The 23,039-nt window shown below is 45.9% G+C and overlaps 1 protein-coding gene across 2 annotated transcripts in view; it reads left to right on the top strand.

Moving 5' to 3' along the window:
- The first annotated feature begins 4,471 nt into the window (after positions 1 to 4,471).
- C2H2orf42 (chromosome 2 C2orf42 homolog) overlaps positions 4,472 to 23,039 on the top strand; it is a 36,373-nt gene continuing 17,805 nt past the window's right edge. The window contains exons 1-3 of one of the 2 annotated variants that reach the window (XM_066593029.1): positions 4,472 to 4,604; positions 20,387 to 21,215; positions 22,256 to 22,381. In XM_066593029.1, the coding sequence (XP_066449126.1) occupies positions 20,393 to 21,215; positions 22,256 to 22,381 (949 nt within the window). In that variant the 5' untranslated portion in view covers positions 4,472 to 4,604; positions 20,387 to 20,392. The remainder of the gene's footprint in view (positions 4,605 to 20,386; positions 21,216 to 22,255; positions 22,382 to 23,039) is intronic. The other variant, XM_066593030.1, reaches the window with a different exon arrangement.

The following is a 23,039-nucleotide window of genomic DNA, read 5'->3' as shown; positions in this document are numbered from 1 at the left end:
CTATTTAATATGTATAAATCTTCAAGAAAGAGGACAAATGAATATAATTAAAAGAGGCATACAGGATGGCTACCTGACACAAAATGGCTATGTATAGAATAGAACATGGAGTCATATTCATTTCACTAACAACAGCATCAGTTCTTCTAGGTACACTTGTTCAAAGTCAGGGATTTTGTAGGATTATAGTCAGGTGTATGATTAACCAATTATACCAAACAGGTGACAATGAATCATTTTCATATGTAGGCTGAAACAGTCATTAACTGAAACAGAAACTGTATTGTAGGAGGATTAAAACTGGCTTAGGAACAGTCAAACTCTGCTACAAAGGTGAGGCTGTGGAAGACAGTTTCATGAAAAAAAAAGGTTTGATACAGTGTTAGCCAGTAGAGTAATGTGTGATTGTTCTCAGTGAGAGAAACCAAGTAATCTTGTAGATGTGATACCTTTTAATGGCTAACAAAATACATGATGTTACAGAAAGCAAGCTTTCCGGGATATCGTCCCCTTCGTCAGGCTACTGAATGAAACTACGTAGTTAGGATGGCACATAATTATAAGATGCAGAGGGGGGGGGGAACACTCCTGTTGATCTAAATAAATGTCCACACACAGAAATTTGAGACTGTTTTGCTCTCAAAACTTCAAACAGACAAACTGAGCTGAGACGTATATTGTAAATCAGTCCACTGAGCTCAGGACAGTTTTATGATGTGTCTTATCTTTCCTTCAACCTGCACATGGAAGGAGATGCAGCACCACCTAGTGGATGGCAACATTATTACAATTGAAGTTCTGAATTTTTATTAGGTTTTAAAGCAAAAAAAATGATGATTCGATATCCCTGAAAGCCATTAAAAGGTATTAGACAGTTTCATGTTACAGGTCATACACCATGACAAGACAGAGCACAGCAGAAAGACACAAGGTTGTTATTCTGCATCAGCAAGGTCTCTCCCAGGGAAGGATTTAAGAGCAGACTGGGGTTTCAAGATGTGCTGTTCAAGCTCTTTTGAAGATGCATAAAGAAACGTCCAATGCTGAGGACTGTAGATGCAGCGGTCAGCCAAGAAAACTCCGTGCAGCAGATGAGGCACATCATGCTTACTTCCCTTCAAAATCGGAAGATGTCCAGCGGTACCATCAGCTCAGAACTGTCAGAAACCAGTGGGACCCAGATACACCCATCTACTGTTCAGGGACGTCAGGCCAGAAGTGGTAAGAATTGTGGCCAAAACCGTCATAGCTTCAAATAAGGCCAAGTGACTTACCTATGCACAAAAATATAGGAAGTGGAGTGCAGAAAAATGGCAGCAGGGGCTCGGGACTGAGAAGTCAAAATGTGAAATATTTGGCTGTAATAGAAGGCAGTTTGCACAGTACTGTCTGTATAACGGAAAAATCTGTAAATTTAAAGAGAACCTTTCATGCCCTTTGAGCGCCATAAGCTAAGTTATGGACCGTTAAGTTCGGGGTGGGTCATTTTTATACTTACTGTTAAGAAAATTGTAGATCAATGGCTTCCTGTTCTTCTCAATGCAACAAATGAGGAGCCAGGTAAGTATAAAGAGTACTCCTCCACGCATATTTGGTATTTCAGCCGCACTTAAAGGAGATGTCCCGAGGCAGCAAGTGGGTCTATACACTTCTGCATGGCCATAATAATGCACTTTGTAATGTACATTGTGCATTAATTATGAGCCATACAGAAGTTATAAAAAGTTTTATACTTACCTGCTCCGTTGCTGGCGTCCTCGTCTCCATGGTGCCGACTAATTTTCGCCCTCCGATGGCCAAATTAGCCGCGCTTGCGCAGTCCGGGTCTTCTCCTCTTCTCTATGGGGCTCTGTGTAGCTCTGCCCCGTCACGTGCCGATTCCAGCCAATCAGGAGGCTGGAATCGGCAATGGACCGCACAGAAGCCCTGCGGTCCATGAAGACAGAGGATCCCGGCGGCCATCTTCAGCAGGTGAGTATGAAGACGCCGGACCGCCGGGATTCAGGTAAGCGCTGTGCGGGTGGTTTTTTTAACCCCTGCATCGGGGTTGTCTCGCGCCGAACGGGGGGGGGGGGTTTAAAAAAAAAAAAACCCGTTTCGGCGCGGGACATCTCCTTTAAGCAGCGCTGCTGATTAGAGCCACCTGATTGGCTCTTCGGCACCACGTGACTACACAGCGTGCACGCGGATTGCCTTCAGCAGCCGTGCACTACACACTACACTTAAGCAGCACCTAAACCTTACCCTAAACCCCAACCCTAACCCTAACCCTAACCCCGTGCTGCTTAAGTGTAGTGTGTAGTGCACGGCTGCTGAAGGCAATCTGCGTGCACGCGGTGTAGTCACGTGGTGCCGAAGAGCCAATCAGGTGGCTCTAATCAGCAGCGCTACTGAGCTGCGGCTGAAATCCCATACAGAGTCACCTGACCTAGAAGCCCATAAGCTTATGGTGTTCCTAGAACAGTTACCCCTGAGGAGCCAGGTAAGTATAAAGAGTACTCCTCCACACAGAGTCACCTGACCTAGTAGCCCATAAGCTTAGTTTATGGTGTTCCAGAACAGTTACCCCTAAAGAGCCGGGTAAGTATAACGAATACTCCTCCACACAGCGTCACCTGACCGAGAAGCCCATAAACTAATGGTGCTCCTAGAACAGTTACCCCTGAAGGGAACCCCCTTTTTAACAAATTAAGGCGGTATTCATGTACATTGGCGGTTCTGTTCTGATCCCAAATCCCAGAAGCCCCAGTACAGCATGCTGCGCTATTTTGACCAAGAGAATGCTGGGTGACATTATATAGGCCTCGCAGACCCCATTACAGTGCCCTTCCCTACGTCGTAGGGCAGATCTGCTCTTATTTTCCAGCTGCCATGATGGAGAAGGAATGCCAGAATGCAGAAGTGCGCCGGGCATGAGTTGGCACTACCACCAGTTTATTGCCTCCAATGTGGCTTCCTGGTGTTTGGCGCTTGTGCATATGTTTCCCCTGCAGCGACCATGTAGTATCACATGGCAGCCATTCACATAAATGACCCTCCAGATAAGGGCTCACTGCCGATCGCGATATCGCTGCGTTTTTTAACGCAAATTTCAATAGGAATTTCTAATGTTAAAAATGCATCGCACACAAAAATCGCAGGTTTGTGCGATGCGTTTTTTACATTAGAAAGTCCTATTGACATTTTCGTTAAAAAATGCAGCACTATCGCGGTCGCCAGTGTGTAGCCCCCTAAAACACGGCTACGCGTGGTGCTCCGGAGCCGTAAGGATGGGTTTGGGCATCACACACAAACTTCGGAGAGCGCAGACATTCCGCAACAGTTATAAACCCCATTTAGGCCTCCTTCCCACGAACGGATTTACGCCGTTCACGGCAAAAATCCGCTGCGTTGCCCGCTGCTATTAGGTTCTATTGAACCTAATAGCACAATGCTCACGGTGCGGAATTCCACAGCGGAATTCCGCACCGTGAAATCTCCCGTCCTCACCCGCGGCATGCTCTATTTGGCGCGGGTGTACGCGCTGACGGCTTCCATTGCAGTCAATGGAAGCCGTCCGTTCACGCTATCTCCCGCTGCAACCAGCGGAAGATAGCGTGAAAAAAACGTTTTCCCGCCTACCGCCGCCGCGTCATATGACGCGGCCGGCCGCGTCATGTGACGCAGTGGGCGTGTCACATGACGTGACGGCGGTGGGGGGGGAAGCGTCTTCACGCTATCTTCCGCTGGTAAGTATGGGGTCTCTGGGGGGCGCCGTGACGGGCTTCACTGCGGAATATTCCGCAGCGGAGCCCGTCACGCTCGTGTGAAGCCGGCCTAAGACGCTTCCCCGCCCACCGCCGTCGCGTCATGTGACACGCCCACCGCGTCACATGACGCGGCCGGCCGTGTCACGTCGGCCGCGTCATATGACGCGCGGCGGTAGGCGGGGAAGCGTTTTTTTCACGCTATCTTCCGCTGTTACAGCGGGAGATAGCATGAACGTACGGCTTCCATTGACTGCAATGGAAGCCGTCAGCGCGTACACCCGCGGGTGAGGACGGGAGATTTCACGGTGCGAAATTCCGCGGTGGAATTCCGCACCGTGAGCATTGTGCTATTAGGTTCAATAGAACCTAACAGCTGCGGGCAACGTAAATCCGTTCGTGGGAAGGAGGCCTTATTGCTGTGGACATTCGGATCCGCCGCATGCCCCAACTGCGATTTGCGCAGATTTTCACTGCATTTTTCGTTTCTCCTGCACCAAACTCTGCATGTAACGTGGACTTCATCGGGGTTCTTGGGCCAGCTCCACGGTGTAGGCTTAGCCCCCTGAATAATGACGCGGGGCTGTTTCATCTCGCTGGGCCTTGTAGTTGCACACAGCTCTGACACCTTGACGCCTTCCGTTCCTCCCCCGCAGCTCCTACACAGGCGAGCGCTGTAGAACGGGACTACATTTCCCATCATGCCCCAGTGACGTGGCCTTCCACGTGACCAGCGCCGCTCAATCGCTCCCTCTGTTACAGAGCTCGCTGGGTTTGTAAGGAGCTCCGGCGGAGGGTCTGAGAGAAGGCGAGGGCCCCGCTGATAACGGAGCGGCCCGGGCGGCGTCCATGCTGTAGGTGAGTGCGGGAGGAGGAGCGCGGGGACAATGCGGTCTAGTGAGGGGGAGGCGCGGGGGCCGCTGCTTTATAACGGGGCTGTGAGGGACCGGCGGCGGGAGGCGGAAGTGACGTCAGCAGGCGGCCGCAGAGCTGCTCTATGGAGGAGGGGGTGCTGGGTGTACGGCTCTGCGGACAGGGTGGTGGAGGGCTGTGTGCTCTTATATACCGGGGGAGGCGGAACAGCGGCCCATGTAATACACAGGGAGGAGGGGGCTGCACCTTATATATACACTGGTGTAATACACAGGGAGGAGGGGGCTGCACCTTATATATACACTAGTGTAATACACAGGGAGGAGGGGGCTGCACCTTATATATACACTAGTGTAATACACAGGGAGGAGGGGGCTGCACCTTATATATACTAGTGTAATACACAGGGAGGAGGGGGCTGCACCTTATATATACACTAGTGTAATACACAGGGAGGAGGGGGCTGCACCTTATATATACACTAGTGTAATACACAGGGAGGAGGGGGCTGCACCTTATATATACACTAGTGTAATACACAGGGAGGAGGGGGCTGCACCTTATATATACACTGGTGTAATACAGAGGGAGGAGGGGGCTGCACCTTATATACACACTGGTGTAATATACAGGGAGGAGGGGGCTGCACCATATATATACACTAGTGTAATACACAGGGAGGAGGGGGCTGCACCTTATATATACACTGGTGTAATACACAGGGAGGAGGGGGCTGCACCTTATATATACACTGGTGTAATACACAGGGAGGGGGGGGGGGGCTGCACCTTATATACACTGGTGTAATACACAGGGAGGAGGGGGCTGCACCTTATATATACACTAGTGTAATACACAGGGAGGAGGGGGCTGCACCTTATATATACTAGTGTAATACACAGGGAGGAGGGGGCTGAGCCTTATATATACTAGTGTAATACACAGGGAGGAGGGGGCTGCACCTTATATATACTAGTGTAATATACAGGGAGGAGGGGGCTGCACCTTATATATACACTAGTGTAATACACAGGGAGGAGGGGGCTGCACCTTATATATACACTAGTGTAATACAGAGGGAGGAGGGGGCTGCACCTTATATACACTAGTGTAATACAGAGGGAGGAGGGGGCTGCACCTTATATACACACTGGTGTAATATACAGGGAGGAGGGGGCTGCACCATATATATACACTAGTGTAATACACAGGGAGGAGGGGGCTGCACCTTATATATACACTGGTGTAATACACAGGGAGGGGGGGGGGCTGCACCTTATATACACTGGTGTAATACACAGGGAGGAGGGGGCTGCACCTTATATATACACTAGTGTAATACACAGGGAGGAGGGGGCTGCACCTTATATATACTAGTGTAATACACAGGGAGGAGGGGGCTGAGCCTTATATATACTAGTGTAATACACAGGGAGGAGGGGGCTGCACCTTATATATACTAGTGTAATATACAGGGAGGAGGGGGCTGCACCTTATATATACACTAGTGTAATACACAGGGAGGAGGGGGCTGCACCTTATATATACACTAGTGTAATACACAGGGAGGAGGGGGCTGCACCTTATATATACACTAGTGTAATACACAGGGAGGAGGGGGCTGCACCTTATATACACACTGGTGTAATACACAGGGAGGAGGGGGCTGCACCTTATATATACACTAGTGTAATATACAGGGAGGAGGGGGCTGCACCTTATATATACACTAGTGTAATACACAGGGAGGAAGGGGCTGCACCTTATATATACACTAGTGTAATACACAGGGAGGAGGGGGCTGCACCTTATATATACACTAGTGTAATACACAGGGAGGAGGGGGCTGCACCTTATATATACACTAGTGTAATATACAGGGAGGAGGGGGCTGCACCTTATATATACACTAGTGTAATACACAGGGAGGAGGGGGCTGCACCTTATATATACACTAGTGTAATACACAGGGAGGAGGGGGCTGCACCTTATATACACACTAGTGTAATACACAGGGAGGAGGGGGCTGCACCTTATATATACACTAGTGTAATACACAGGGAGGAGGGGGCTGTACCTTATATATACACTAGTGTAATACACAGGGAGGGGGGGGCTGCACCTTATATATACACTAGTGTAATACACAGGGAGGAGGGGGCTGCACCTTATATATACACTAGTGTAATACACAGGGAGGAGGGGGCTGCACCTTATATATACACTAGTGTAATACACAGGGAGGAGGGGGCTGCACCTTATATATACACTAGTGTAATACACAGGGAGGAGGGGGCTGCAGCTTATATATACACTAGTGTAATACACAGGGAGGAGGGGGCTGCACCTTATATATACACTAGTGTAATACACAGGGAGGAGGGGGCTGCACCTTATATATACACTAGTGTAATACACAGGGAGGAGGGGGCTGCACCTTATATATACACTAGTGTAATACACAAGGAGGAGGGGGCTGCACCTTATATATACACTAGTGTAATACACAGGGAGGGGGGGGGGGGCTGCACCTTATATATACACTAGTGTAATACACAGGGAGGAGGGGGCTGCACCTTATATATACACTAGTGTAATACACAGGGAGGAGGGGGCTGCACCTTATATATACACTAGTGTAATACACAGGGAGGAGGGGGCTGCACCTTATATATACACTAGTGTAATACACAGGGAGGAGGGGGCTGCACCTTTATATATACACTAGTGTAATACACAGGGAGGAGGGGGCTGCACCTTTATATATACACTAGTGTAATACACAGGGAGGAGGGGGCTGCACCTTATATATACTAGTGTAATACACAGGGAGGAGGGGGCTGCACCTTATATATACTAGTGTAATACACAGGGAGGAGGGGGCTGCACCTTATATATACTAGTGTAATACACAGGGAGGAGGGGGCTGCACCTTATATATACTAGTGTAATACACAGGGAGGAGGGGGCTGCACCTTATATATACACTAGTGTAATACACAGGGAGGAGGGGGCTGCAGCTTATATATACACTAGTGTAATACACAGGGAGGAGGGGGCTGCAGCTTATATATACACTAGTGTAATACACAGGGAGGAGGGGGCTGCACCTTATATATACTAGTGTAATACACAGGGAGGAGGGGGCTGCACCTTATATATACTAGTGTAATACACAGGGAGGAGGGGGCTGCACCTTATATATACTAGTGTAATACACAGGGAGGAGGGGGCTGCACCTTATATATACACTAGTGTAATACACAGGGAGGAGGGGGCTGCACCTTATATATACACTAGTGTAATACACAGGGAGGAGGGGGCTGCACCTTATATATACTAGTGTAATATACAGGGAGGAGGGGGCTGCACCTTATATATACACTAGTGTAATATACAGGGAGGAGGAGGCTGCACCTTATATATACACTAGTGTAATACACAGGGAGGAGGGGGCTGCACCTTATATATACACTAGTGTAATACAGAGGGAGGAGGGAGCTGCACCTTATATATATACTAGTGTAATATACAGGGAGGAGGGAGCTGTACCTTATATATATACTAGTGTAATATACAGGGAGGAGGGGGCTGCACCTTATATATACTAGTGTAATATACAGGGAGGAGGGGGCTGCACCTTATATATACACTGGTGTAATACAGAGGAAGGAGGGGGCTGCACCTTATATATACACTAGTGTAATACACAGGGAGGAGGGGGCTGCACCATATATATACACTAGTGTAATACACAGGGAGGAGGGGGCTGCACCTTATATATACACTAGTGTAATATACAGGGAGGAGGGGGCTGCACCTTATATATACACTGGTGTAATACACAGGGAGGAGGGGGCTGCACCTTATATATACACTGGTGTAATACACAGGGAGGAGAGGGCTGCACCTTATATATACTAGTGTAATACACAGGGAGGAGGGGGCTGCACCTTATATATACTAGTGTAATATACAGGGAGGAGGGGGGCTGCACCTTATATATACACTAGTGTAATACACAGGGAGGAGCGGGCTGCACCTTTATATATACACTAGTGTAATACACAGGGAGGAGGGGGCTGCACCTTATATATACTAGTGTAATACAGAGGGAGGAGGGGGCTGCACCTTATATATACACTAGTGTAATACACAGGGAGGAGGGGGCTGCACCTTATATATACACTAGTGTAATATACAGAGAAGAGGGGGCTGCACCTTATATATATACACTAGTGTAATATACAGAGAAGAGGGGGCTGCACCTTATATATATACACTAGTGTAATATACAGAGAAGAGGGGGCTGCACCTTATATATACTAGTGTAATATACAGGGAGGAGGGGGCTGAGCCTTATATACACTAGTGTAATATACAGGGAGGAGGGGGCTGCACCTTATATATACACTAGTGTAATATACAGAGAAGAGGGGGCTGCACCTTATATATACTAGTGTAATATACAGGGAGGAGGGGGCTGAGCCTTATATACACTAGTGTAATATACAGAGAAGAGGGGGCTGCACCTTATACATACACTAGTGTAATATACAGAGAAGTGGGGGCTGCACCTTATATATACTAGTGTAATATACAGGGAGGAGGGGGCTGAGCCTTATATATACACTAGTGTAATATACAGAGAAGAGGGGGCTGCACCTTATATATACTAGTGTAATACACAGAGAGGAGGGGGCTGAGCCTTATATGCACTAGTGTAATACACAGAGAGGAGGGGGCTGAGCCTTATATGCACTAGTGTAATATACAGGGAGGAGGGGGCTGCACCTTATATATACACTAGTGTAATACAGAGGGAGGAGGGGGCTGCACCTAATATGCACTAGTGTAATATACAGAGAAGAGGGGGCTGCACCTTATATATATTTATTAGTGGCAGGACTTGTGGAAAGCCTCTGTATAAGGTGTCCTCTTCAGGTTTGACGCCCCATAACCCCACTTAGTTCTGAAGTAATACTATCATGTAATCAGGCATGTAATACAACTAACACCTCATGCCCAGCGCCGTGCCGCCAGGGGAGTATCACAGCGGAGTCCAATACGCCCCCCAAAGACCCCATACGCACCTCTCCAGATCCATGGCGTGAGTCCCGTCTGGCAAGCCGGCATGCCTGTGCAGTACAGCACATGCCGCACCAGCAGGGGGCGATGACGCTGTGACGTGCCGTCACACCATGCTGTGCTCACAGCAGAAGTATCGCGTGACGGACGCTTCCATCGACTACAATGGAAGCCGGCCACGCGGTTTCCCATGGCAATTAGAACATGCCGGGATTTCTTTCACGCTGCGGAACTCCGCAGTGCAAACATTGAGCTATGAGGTTCAATAGAAGCTAATAGCTGCGGGATAACGCCGCCGGCATTAGCACTAACAGGCTGATATGAAGTAGATTTCCTTCATTTGAATGGGGCCAATGAGGTGTCATCTTGTTTTGGCAATGAGCCAATCAGGTTACAGTAGATCTGCGCCATTGATGTCATATATTGGAGCTGAGGAGCCCATCTGTCAGTGTGTTAGGTGACGGCCACCAAGTGCTCGGGGCTTTTTGTGTTCTTTCAGTTAGTGAGCTTGTAAATCGTAATGAAATTAATAGTGCAAAGAGTTGAGCAAGGTCCCAGTTATGGAGACATTGGTGGGAACGTAACCAAAGGCGACATGTCTACATTTTTGAAGAGGTATAAGGAGACTCAGTCGCTACAAAACCAGACTGGTAAAAGGCCGGAGATGATAGAACAATGCAGAGACGGTGCCTAGGGGACAGAAGGTCATCACCAGGGAGTATACAAGAGGCAATGGCGCAATGTGAAGGTGAGGCCACTGACTGTTCGCCGTAGACTGCAGGAATTTGGTCCAAATGCTAGAATTCCATGAAAAAAAAGCTATTTTTATCTCGGCGGTGGAACAATGGAACAATGTTGTTTTGGAGTGCGGAGACCAAAATCTCCCTGCTTGGTAGTGATGGCATAAACTATGTAAGAAGAACCCGAGAAGATTTGCATCCTGCTTGCATTCCACCTACCGTGAAACACCCAGTTATTGTTCTGATGGCAGCAAAAGGTGTGGGCAGGATTAGCATGATTGATGGGAATATGAATGCCCAAAAATACATGAATAACATATTGGAGCCCCACGGAAGCCCTCCGCACATGATCTGTGCCAAGGTAATGAAGCATTCATGTTTCTCCAGGGTTCAGCTCCATGCCACGTTGCTGCTCTGTCCAAAAAGTGATTTCAAGATAATCCTATTCCACTGCTGGATTGGCCTGGGAATAGCCCAGATCTCAACCCAAATCCATGGAGCCGACTTGTTACTCAGAAGCACCCCAGTAATAAAACCCAATTAACAGAAGCAATAACTGAATCCTGGATTCACATTATAGCAGCTGCAGAACTAGAAAACTTGGTTCGCTCCATGGGAAGGCGTAAAAGTAAAGGTTACCCAACTCTGTATTAACTGACGTGTTTCACTTCTCTTCTTTATGACTGTTGTCCTAATAAAAACTCCTTCATAAAAGTTATTGTATTACATTCCTGATTATATTACCTTTCCATTCATATATCATTTTATGGTATTACTCCAGAAGAAAGTGGTGGTATGAGCCATCAAACCTCAAAAATACACTTTTTTTCAAAAATGTTTCGACAACTTTGGCCACTAGTTATATATAGGGAGGAGGGCTCCTTTAATATACTAGTGTAATATACAGGGGAGGCTGCACCTTATATACTATAAAATAAGACCTGGTCTTATATTTTTGCCCCATAGAGGCACTGGGTCTTATTTACAGGGTATGTCTTATAATACTTACCTAGCAGGAGCAGTCTGGGCCCCTCCTGCTGATCTCTCCCTGCTTGTTTCAGTCCTTGGCTGCCAACAGAAGATCGAATATTGAAGATTCATAAATCCCGCTTCCAGGAAGCAATGGCTCTGATTGTTTATTAAGCGCTGCTCAGCCAAACAATACAGCACTAGATGCACCAATCGCAGCCATCGCATTGGTTCATCGAGCGCTGCATTGATTGGCTAAGCAGCACTCAACCAATCGGAGCCACCGGTTCCTAACAATGTTATATACAGGGAGAGGGCTGCTCCTTATTAGTACATACTGAAGTATTCACAGGGGCAGAGGGATCTCTTATTTTTTAACAAGATAGTCACAGGAAAGGCACCCTAAAAAATAACTTTTATTGAGCTAATTAAAATTGATTTAAACAAAAAAACTAACAAAGAAAACAAAAAGGAATCACTCACTTCTCAAAGGAAGCCCTCTGAGGGTGAGATAGACAGTGAAACAGCGTAGTATCCAATATAATATTGGCTGGATCACTGTTATTCATATATAACAAATCATATGAGTATAGGGAGCGATTTTGTATAACTTGTGAATTAGTCGCATTTTTGCACCCTTCCCAATCAGGTCAGGAGTGGTCTAGTCAAAAGTCCCATAGCCAATGCTTAACACCGCAGGTAAAGAACTCTGCTAGATGTAAGAAAATTGTTTTCAGGCTCAATGGCCAGTCCAGGTCAATCAGTTGCACCTGCACGCAGCATTGCCTATATTGTATATGTGTGATTAAGGTAAGCTGCCAAGTGCAGAGTGGCCCCAGTAGTAATAGTGTCCCCCACAGTGACCTCAGTAGTAATATTGTCACCCTATATCGACCACAGTAGTAATAGAGTCCCCTATTTTAGCCCCAGTAGTAATAGTTACACTCACAGTGGTCTCAGAAGTAAGTGTCCTCTATATTGTCCTGAGTAGTAATAGTGACCTCCACAGTGGCCTCAGTATTAATAGTGACCCCTATATTGTCCCCAGTAGTATTAGTGACCTTGTAGTAATAGCGTCGCCTATATCGGCCCAAGTAGTAATGGTGACCCCATCCCCCACCCCCCAGGAGCCTCAGCAGTAATAGTGTCCCGTATATTTGCTCCAGTAGTAATATTGACTTTCACAGTGGCCTCAGAATTAACTATGTCCCCTATATCGGCCCCAGTAGTAATAGTGGCTTCAGAAGTAAGTGTCCCCTATATTGTCTCCAGTAGTAATAGTGACCCCCCACAGTGGCATCAGAAGTAGTAGTGATCCCTTTATTGTCCCCAGTAGTAATAGTGACCCCTATATCAGCCCTAGAAGCAATAGTGGCCTCAGTAGTAATACTGTTACTATTGGGGCTGATGGTGGGGACATTGTTATTAATGCTGCCCCCTATATCTGCCCCAGTAATAATAGTGACCCTCAAAGTAGCCCCAGTAGTAATAGCACCCCTCCTAAGACAGATATAGTTACCAGCGCCTCTGCTCAGGGCTGCTGCGGACTGAAGTGTGTGCACCCCGGCACCTCCTCCTGCGGAACAAAGGAGGAGAGTTCAGAGAAGGAAGGTCCCGGGTGCACACACTGACGTCAGTAAGTGCACCTGTAACAGTGCCACTGAGTGATTACCAGTCGGAGAGCCACACCACTCCGACTGGTAATCACCTTCATGGTGACCAGACCGTATCAGTATATACTAGTGTTATATACAGGGGGGCTGACCATATCACTGTATACTAGTGTAATATACAGGGAGTGGGGCTGCACCGTATATACTAGTGTAAGACATCGCTTTAATTTAATTCCCTGGAGTGCTGCTCTTCTCTATTCTGTTTGGCTGATGTACATCTGATCCAGGGTCCAGGATCGTGTTGAGCGTGCACCTTATATTTGAGATCATCCTTCCTTTCAAGTTAAGGTGGTGTGAGTGCTGTGGCAAATTGACTATCTTTGATTGTATATACTAGTGTAATATACAGGGGGGCTGGACCTTATATACTAATGTAATATACAGGGGGAGGCTGCACCTTATAAACTAGTATAATGTACAGAGGGAAGTGGGGCTGCACCTTATCAATAGACACTAGTATAATATATGGGGATCGGGGGAGGACCCTGCATCTTATATTCTAGTGTTATATACAGGGGGCTGCACCTCATCAGTATATACTAGTGCAATATACAGGGGCGTGTGTGCACCTTATATATTAGTGTAATATACAGGGGTCTGCACTTATATACTAGTGTAATATACAGGGAGGGGGCTGCACCTTATATAACAGAGTAATATACAGTGAACTGCACATTATCAGTATATACTAGTGCAATCTAAAGGGGCGGGGTGCACCTTTATATACTAGTGTAATTTACTGGGAGAGGGCTGTACAGTATATACTAGTGTAATATACATGAGGGAAGGGGATTGCTTCCTAAATACTAGTGTAATAATCATGGAAGGGGCTGTAACTTGTGTAATATACAGGGAGCTGCACCTTATCAGTATATACAAGCACAATGTACAGGGGAAGGGAGGGGTGCACTGTATCAGTACATACTAGTTTGATATAAACAGGGTTGGCTGCACCTTATGCACTAGAGTAATATGCAAGGGTCTGCCTCTTATCAGTATATACTAGTGTAATACATAGAGGGCTTCACCTTATATGCTAGTGTAATATACAGGGGATGGGAGTTTTTTAGTAGTGTAAACGCTTACAACAAAAAGTGAGCATTTACTAAAGCAAGAAGGCAATGAAGAAGCACTAAGAACTTATAAGGAAAAAAGTAAATTATGTATGAAGCAGCAAAGTTGGATACAGAGAGACATTGCCAAAGATAGCAAAACTAGCCCTAAACTGTTATTCAACTGTATAAAGTGTAAAAAGATTAATACTGAAAGTGTTGGCCCTTTAATAAGTAATATAGAAGAAAGTGGAGAGGGTGATGAGGAGAAAGCACATCTATTAAATAGTTTTTTTTCGTCAGTATATTCACAGAAAATGAAATGTCAGGTGAAATGCAGAGTTATAAAGTAAACTCTCCACTAAATGTCACCAATCTAACACAGGAAGAAGTGCAGACCAACCTTAAGGGCTGCCGCACACATGCGCATTTGCGTCCGCAAATTCTGTGAGTTGATTGCACGGCAAATAGAACCTATCAATGCCAATGAGTTACTTCACACGTGATTCTTTTCTCACGCTTTTCGAGCGCGGGGAAAAAATACAACATGCTCTGTCTTGGTGCTTGATTGCGCACCAAAGCCTCCCCTTCTGCCTGAAATTGTGCACTGAACTACACGATTTCGCCGGGTTAAACCCGAACACCTAGGCCTACTAAGTCAGCTGCCCCTCCTACTCATACAGGGTGCTGCGAATCCTGGCAGCGCAAAAAACTACAGCAAAAATTACCGATACGGGCGCAATAACACACAACCTCGTGCTTTGTATAGCGCATATACGGCATGCTATTGTGAGCGTATATGTGCTTACGCCAGTGTGGGTAGCACTGACATGGAAAAGGACTTGGGGATTGTGGTTAACTGCAAGCTTAACTGGAGCAACCAGTGTCAGGGAGCTGCTGCCAAGGCAAATAGGATCGTAGAGTGCATCAAAAGAGGTCTAGGGGCAGATGGTGAGAACATTGTTCTTCCACTTTACAAGTCACTGGTCAGACCACACATGGAATATTCTGTACAGCTTCGGCACTTGTACTCAAGAAGGACATATCAGAGCTTGATCAGGTTTAAAGTCAGGCAACTAAAGTAATAAATGGGATGGGCGGACTACAATACCCAGAGAGGACATCAAAATTGGGGTTCTTCAGTTTAATAAGGGGATATTCTCATCTCACAAATCGATGGCATGTTGCTGGAATATGCCATCAATTTGTGGTCAGTGGGATTTTGACTGCCGTGACCCCCACTATTCCTGAGAATGAAATGCTTTGATGCTCCTTTAGTAATGTGGCTCCTTCACAGCACAGCGTCTCCACTGACAGTGTAGAGAACTACAGCATAGCTCTATATAAGTAATGGGGCAGTGCTGCTGTTCTTAGATGGGCACACTGCTTTAATCTGGTGCTGAAGCCCCTTCATTCTTAGTATCGGTGGGGGTCTCAGAGGTCTGTTTCCACCAACCGATTATAAAGTGATGGTAAATGTTAGCGATATACCATTGCTTTGTGAGATGGGAATACCCCTTTAATCACCTTATTACATATATTGTTACATGCTTACATTTACTGCCCATGTCCTTGGCGGATTGGTTAAGGAAACATAGAGTTAAAGGGGTTAACCCTTTGCAATCCAATTTTGGATTCAGGGTTTCCTAGGAGGCTTTCCCTTTCTGCCATTTATACAATGGCACCATCTGCTGGCAAGAGCCAGTACTGTGGTATAGGACATGCTGGAGAGGCCCCCTACAACAGAGCGGCCAGTAATATACAGTAAGAATACCCTACCGGATGTCTTTCAACATTGGAGCTGTGTACAGCCTTCAATCAGAATGTCTTCAGACGTCAGACAGTGGATTGAAAAGGGTTAATCTATAAACAAATAATGGCCTATCATCAGTAGTAGATTGGTGGGAGTCCATTGCACGGGAACCACACTGATTAGCTGTTCACCTGGCTGGCACCCTCATGCATAGAGCTGATTTCGGCAGGAGGCAGAAAGCTCAGTTACCACTGCAGTGGACCAGCAAATTTCCCATTGAAATGAATGGCAACTTGGTCTGTAATACCAAGTCTGGCCACTGCAGTGGGAATGGAGCTGTCAGGTGAGCTTTAAACTAGAACAATATGGGAAGAAAGTGAAGGGCTAGGCAAAAATATACAGCTAATTAATACATTTCAGGACCTTCCTATTAAATGTGAAAAGAAAGCCCAAAGAGAAGAAGTTCAGAAGGAAAGTAGAGGAGCAAGAAACACCGATCACAAACTAAAATGTTTCTACACAAATGCACAGAGCATGGGAAGCAAACAAGGGGAATTGGAGCTCCTAACAAAGGAAGAGAAATATGATGTCATAGGCATCACGAAAACTTGGTGGAATTATACACATGATTGGAATACAAGGCTTGAAGGATACAACTTATTTATAAGAAACAGACCTAAAAAAAGGGGAGGGAGTATTGTGTTGTATGTTAGGAAAGCATTCATCTCCACAGAGATTCAAGCTTCAGAGCATGGGAGTTCTGTAGAAACTGTCTGGGTAAGAATACAAGGAGAGAACAACAGAAAGGACACCATTGTAGGCATTTACTATAGGCCACCTGGACAAGCAGAAGATATAGATGAACTCTTTCTACATCGGATGGCCAAGCTGTCAAAAAAGCATGACATAGTGATCATGGGAGATTATAACTATCCAGACATTTGTTGGGAATCTCTCTCAGGTAAAAGAAATGGATCCAACAAATTCTTATCCGCTCTTGCTGACAACTTTATCTTTCAAAAGGTAGAAGAGAAAGCAAGGGAGTCTGAGGTCTTGGACCTAATCCTTACCAACAGGGAGGAAATGGTTGAGGAAGTACGGGTGGCTGGGACCTTAGGAGGCAGCGATCATGCTGTTCTTGAATTTTTGGATAACACAGGTAGGAAGACCTGCAGCTATTGCCCACGGGTGTCAGCTGTAATAAACAGCTGACGCCCACGCTGTATGAAGAGAGGTCACGCTGCCATCTCTCTTCATACATACCCCGACACTACAAGACTTAAATGTACGCCCTGAAGTGGGAAGGGGTTAATAGACTCAGAAAGGGGGTAGGAAGGAGCCAATGGTTGAATGTTCTTAAGGACAGAAATGTCCAAGAGGGTTGGAAAATATTGCGAAATGAGATTTTCAAAGCTCAATCGTTAACAATCCCTAAAAGGAAGAATGGGAAGCATTTAAAGGAGCCAGGATGGATGAACGGAGAACGTACAAACATGTTAAAAAGGAAGAAAAATATGTTTAGCAAATGGAAATCTAAAGAAGATTTTAATGCAGTTTGCAGTAACTGTAGGGCAAGTGTCAGAAATAATAATGAATTGAGGCTTACAAGAGAGGCCAAAAGCAATAAAAAAGAATTTGGGGGTATGTCAAAAGCAAAAGAAGAGTCAACAATGCTTACAGGATGAAAATATTGAATTGATCAAAATGATTGTTGAGAAGGCCGAACTTTGACATTCCTATTTTGTATCTGTTTTCTCTCAGACTAAATAACCCTGACAATTACCCACAGGTGCTGCTAAGCATGTCTCACGTAATACCACACTCGCCAGAGCCAAAAGATGGAGAACAACCTCCAAAACCTGCACCAGACTATCAGCATGGCAGCAATCCCAGAACCGCCGCAATACCCTCGCTATAATCTTTGAAAATTCCCCGAAAACAGGAGTAGTCCCAAAATATTGGAAAAGGGCAAATGTCCCTATCTTCAAAAAAGGGAAGAAGGTACACCCAGGAAACTACAGGCCTGTGAGCCTGACTTCTATACCGGGAAAGATTTTTGAACAAATTATTAAACAGCATGTATGCAAGTACTTAGATGAGAATGGAGTAATTAACCAGAGCCAGCATGGGTTTGTAACAAACAAGTCATGCCAGACGAATCTAATTTCCTTCTATGACAGAATCGCATGCTGGGTTGATCAGGAAAATGCGGTAGATATTACTATATCTTGATTTTAGTAAAGCATTTGATAAAGTATCTCATACCATCCTTATTGAAAAAATGACCAAATATGGGATTGACTAGGCAACTGTTAGGTGGATTCACAGCTGGCTGAGTGATCGTACTTTAAAGAGTGGTCATAAATGACTGCACATCCAATTGGAAGATTGTCTCAAGTGAGGTACCACAAGACTCTGTCCTGGGCCCAGTGTTGTCCAAACCCTTATCCTGATCTCCTGAGAGAGATTCAAACAAATCTAGACAAGCTTGAACAGTGAGTGGCAGCTAACTGAATGGTATTTAACAAGGAGAAATGCAAAATCCTACAATTGGGCAAAAAAAATTGAAAAGGCACATGCAGAATGGGAGGAGGAATTGGGCTAAGCAGCACATGTGAAAAAGATCACAGACTGAACATGAGTTAACAGTGTGATGCAGCAACAAAAAAGGAATACCATTCTGAGATGTATTAAGAGAAGCATAGAGTCTAGATCACGTGAGGTAATTATCCCCCTCTACCGTTCCTTGTTCAGGTCTCCTCTGGAATACTCTGTCCAGTTCTGGGCACCCCAAATAAAAAAAAGACCTTGACAAACTGGAGCAAATTTAGAAAAGCGTACACCAAGATGGTGAGCGGTCTGCAAATCATGTCCTATAAGGAACGGTTAAAGGATCTGGGAATGTTTAACTAGCAAAAAAGAAGGCTGAGAGGAGACTTAATAGCCGTCTACAAATATCTGAAGGGTTGTCACAGTGCAGAGGGATCAGCCCTATTCTCATTTGTACAAGGAAAGACTAGAAGCAATGGGATGAAACTGAAAGGGAGGAGACACAGATTAGATATTAGACAGCAAGGGTGATCAATGAGTGGAACAGGTTACCACGGGAGGTGGTGAGTTCTCCTTCAATGGAAGTCTTCAAACGGGCTGGACAAATATCTGTCTGGGATGATTAATGTCCCGTTTAGATGCGACGACAGTCATCTAAATGACAGCACGAGCGCTTACATCATCGTTAAGGTCGTTAGCGCTCGTGCATAGAGTTTACACAGGCAGACTTCACCACTGGATCACGGGCTTCTTGTTCAGCGCTTCACCTTCTATGTGCAGCAGGGAGTGTTTACACGGAACGAGAAGCCTGCGATGCAGGGATGGTTTTTATGCTGACTGAAAGTCAGCGATAACCAATAGTAAGTGAATAGTAAACAATGTTTTTGTATTTTCACTGAACCATTATCTCTCAAATTTGTTTTTGTGAACGGATTTTGAGCGATAATCGTCTCATATAAATGGCCCTTAAAGGGGTTGTCCCGCGCCGAAACGTTTTTTTTTTTTTTCAATAGGCCCCCCATTCGGCGCGAGACAAACCTGATGCAGGGGTAAAAAAAAATAACCGGATAGTATTTACCCGAATCCCCGCGCTCCGGTGACTTCTTACTTACCTTGCTAAGATGGCCGCCGGGATCTTCACCCACGGTGGACCGCAGATCTTCTCCCATGGTGCACCGTGGGTTCTGTGCGGTCCATTGCCGATTCCAGCCTCCTGATTGGCTGGAATCGGCACATGTGACGGGGCGGAGCTACGAGGACCAGCTCTCCGGCACGAGCGGCCCCATTCAGAAGGGAGAAAAGCGGACTGCGCAAGCGCGTCTAATCGGGAGATTAGACGCTGAAATTAGACGGCACCATGGAAACGAGGACGCTAGCAACGGAACAGGTAAGTGAATAACTTCTGTATGGCTCATAATTAATGCACAATGTACATTACAAAGTGCATTAATATGGCCATACAGAAGTGTATAACCCCCACTTGCTTTCGCGGGACAACCCTTTTAAGTGAATCCTGCACTGAGCAGGGCGTTGGACCTGATGACCCTGGAGGTCCCTTCCAACTGTGCTATTTTATGATTCCTGCAGAAATCAGCTCGGTGCCGGAGCACACCAACCCGGCAAACAAATGATTGGTGGCGATGCCTGGCAGCAGACCCCCGAAAATTTACGGGCCTTTCCTGGGGATAGGCCATCAGTAGTGTACAACTGGACAGCTTCTTTAATTCTTGGTGCTTGGAAGAAATATGTGTAGTTTTGTACATATTATAAATTAGAGGATTTTTGGGGGTAATGTACACTAATGGCTCATCATTTCTGGTTGCTAATGTTTTTTCCTCAAAAAACCCTTTTAATAATTGCTAAGTCTAGTACCTTTCTCGGTATGCACTTCATTCTTCTTTGCACTAATTATGATTTTTTTAATTGTCATTTTATGGTTTAGATCAGTATGGATCCAATTCCTGGGAAGCCAAAGGTCCCTGATTTCCTCTCTAATTTGGGAAAACCTACCCTGCGAGGTGTTCGGAAATGCCCGCACTGCGGTACTTACAATGGAACCCGCGGCCTGAGCTGCAAAAACAAGAGCTGTGGCACCGTGTTCCGATGTCGAAACAACAAGCCTCCACCTCGAGATGCCGTGAAGCTTCTTACCGGATCCGATATGCAGATATTCTCAGTGAGGCAGAGGGACAGAGGTCCAGATCACAGATGTCTCGTCGTCCTGGGCATTTCTGAGACCACCATAGAGACTGCAGAAGGGACAATCATCACTCAGATTAGCTCCGGACGCTGCTTCGCTCCTTCTTGTCTTAAAGCAGCAGTTCGAGGGGTAGTAGAAAACCAATGCCAACACATTAAGCAGGCAATGAGCTCCCATATTGAAGCTGAGCCGCTGCCACTTAAAAGCTCAGTGCTGAATGCCATGCAGATCCCAACAGACATCAAGCAGGATATCTGGGTACTAGCTAGCGAGTGCATGGGACCGTTGGTTCAGAGGGTGAACAAATCTGTCCTAGTAGTGCGGTGCAAACCTAGCGCACAGAACAGCCTGGGCTACATCCATGTCTACTTTACACAAAAAGCCAGCATGCAAAAAGGATCCAACCACCTTTTTCAGTGTTCCTGCGAAGCCCAGAAAACGTCCAAAGCTACTTCGTCAAAGGGTGAGAACGAGGAGAGGTGTGTGCACTTCTATACTTGCCTGGGGGCTTTTGCCAGCGATGATGGCCTTACGGAGGAATTCACTGAATATTTCTTTGTCATGTCGGAAGGTGAGCAAATAACAGTCCGTACAAGGTGCTAGAAGAACAGGAGTGTGATTGTTACATCTGCATTTAAAGGGGTTGTCACACAAAGCTAACTTTTTCACTTAGCCATTGAATAAGTCTTAAAGGGGTTGTCCGGGCGTGTTTTTTTTTTTTTTTTTTTTAAACATGGGTGAAAATGTGTTAAAACAATAGCAGCTGTACTCACCTGATTGATACCCTGGCGATCAAGTTCTACGGCTCCTGCGGTTCTCCTGATCTTTGTTTACTGACTGCTGCAGCTAATTAGAGGCTCAATGGTCACATGATGTTCTTGTGTTGAGGAAAAAAAAAAATCATTCACACCCAGAGAACCCCTGTAAGTGTCTGATCACGAAAACAGGAGTCTCGATTGTCTCCGAATGAATGGAGCGGCGGTCACAAGCACTCAGCTATCTATGGCAGTTTCATAGTAATGCGTACAAGTGACCACTGCTTCATTCATTTGGGGTCACTCAAGACCCTCATTCTCGTGATCGTTGAGGACCCTCATTCTCGTGATCGGTGAGGACCCTCCTTCTCGTAAGCTCCCTGAGATTATTTCAGTCTTGGCGGAATCCTAAACGTCCGTTCACATAGTTATGAACTCTGCGGAAATTCTAATCAAATTTGCTAAATTTCCCCATGCAAACAATTTGGAGTATTTCCTACACCAGTCATAAGCAGTTAGCCCCATTGAAGGAAACTAATCCTTGTTCAGATCCACCGAAACAAATGCTGCACATCCATGGCAAAAACTGATACTTTGGAAAAAAATGTTTAAAGTTGTGCTAGTACAGGTATCTATTGCTTCATGTACTCCCGATGCCTAAGTGGTATTAGCATATGGTACACACTGGGGGAACTTCTCCTGTGGTGCGGTGTTGGAAGGCTCCACTTTGGGTGCATGCAACTCGGTGCATTCTTAGAAACTGCAGCTATTACTAGGAAGTCTCCTAAAAAGCGGCAGTGTAGCGGTAGACAAATGTAATTTTACTGTTTACTTTTCCATGCTTGCAAATCTACAGGCGTTAAAGAGATTACTGTGTTAGAGACGGACAGCAAGATGGATACTGTAGAGACTGTGGTGCAGATTCATGAAGACTCCTCCCCAATGCTGAAGCCCAAGAAACCAAGAAGCGAGGAATCTCCAGGTAAAAATACCACACGGGTCACATATTGGGGTGCATTGGAATCTGTCTTGGGTCTTAACCATGTAATTTATCAAATAACGGGGAGTAAAGAAACTTCTATATTAGGGCTCGTGTCACACAGCGTTAGCCCCATTAACGATTTCCATTTCACTGTTCTCTTTGTGGAGCAGAGTAACGGAAGTAAGGACAGAATTAAACAACCGGCCAGGTCAGTTCTCATGTTGAAAGTTGATATCCGGTAGGAACAAAAATTTGCAGTGCCCTTAACCTGCCACCTCCAATGTATGACCATCCCAAACGCCACATAATATGTAGAGCTGGTAGTAGTTCTCCATGATTTAAAGGGGTTTTGTCATTAGAAGAAAAAATTCAATACTTACCTATTGGGAATGCTGAATCCAATGACGGGCTACTGCCGAGACTGCGCATGTGCACTGTCTCGCCGTGAGTGTTCATATACCATTTCCTCGAGACAGCCCGCATGCACAGTCTCGGCAATAGTCCGGCATAGGATTCTGCATTTCCTGCTAGGCAGTGAACGCTACGTTACTGGTATATGGACCTGCAGGAAGCAGAATGCCGAGACTAGACGTAATGTCACAGGAAGAAGAGGATCCGGCCGGCTGAAGGTGAGGTGACCCGGTGACTCGAGGAGCCA

This window comes from Eleutherodactylus coqui, chromosome 2 (genome assembly GCF_035609145.1).
Source record: "Eleutherodactylus coqui strain aEleCoq1 chromosome 2, aEleCoq1.hap1, whole genome shotgun sequence".
NCBI classification, from domain to species: Eukaryota; Metazoa; Chordata; class Amphibia; order Anura; family Eleutherodactylidae; genus Eleutherodactylus; species Eleutherodactylus coqui.
Note: the sequence above shows the minus strand (reverse complement) of the source record. Positions and strands in the feature narration are given on the sequence as shown.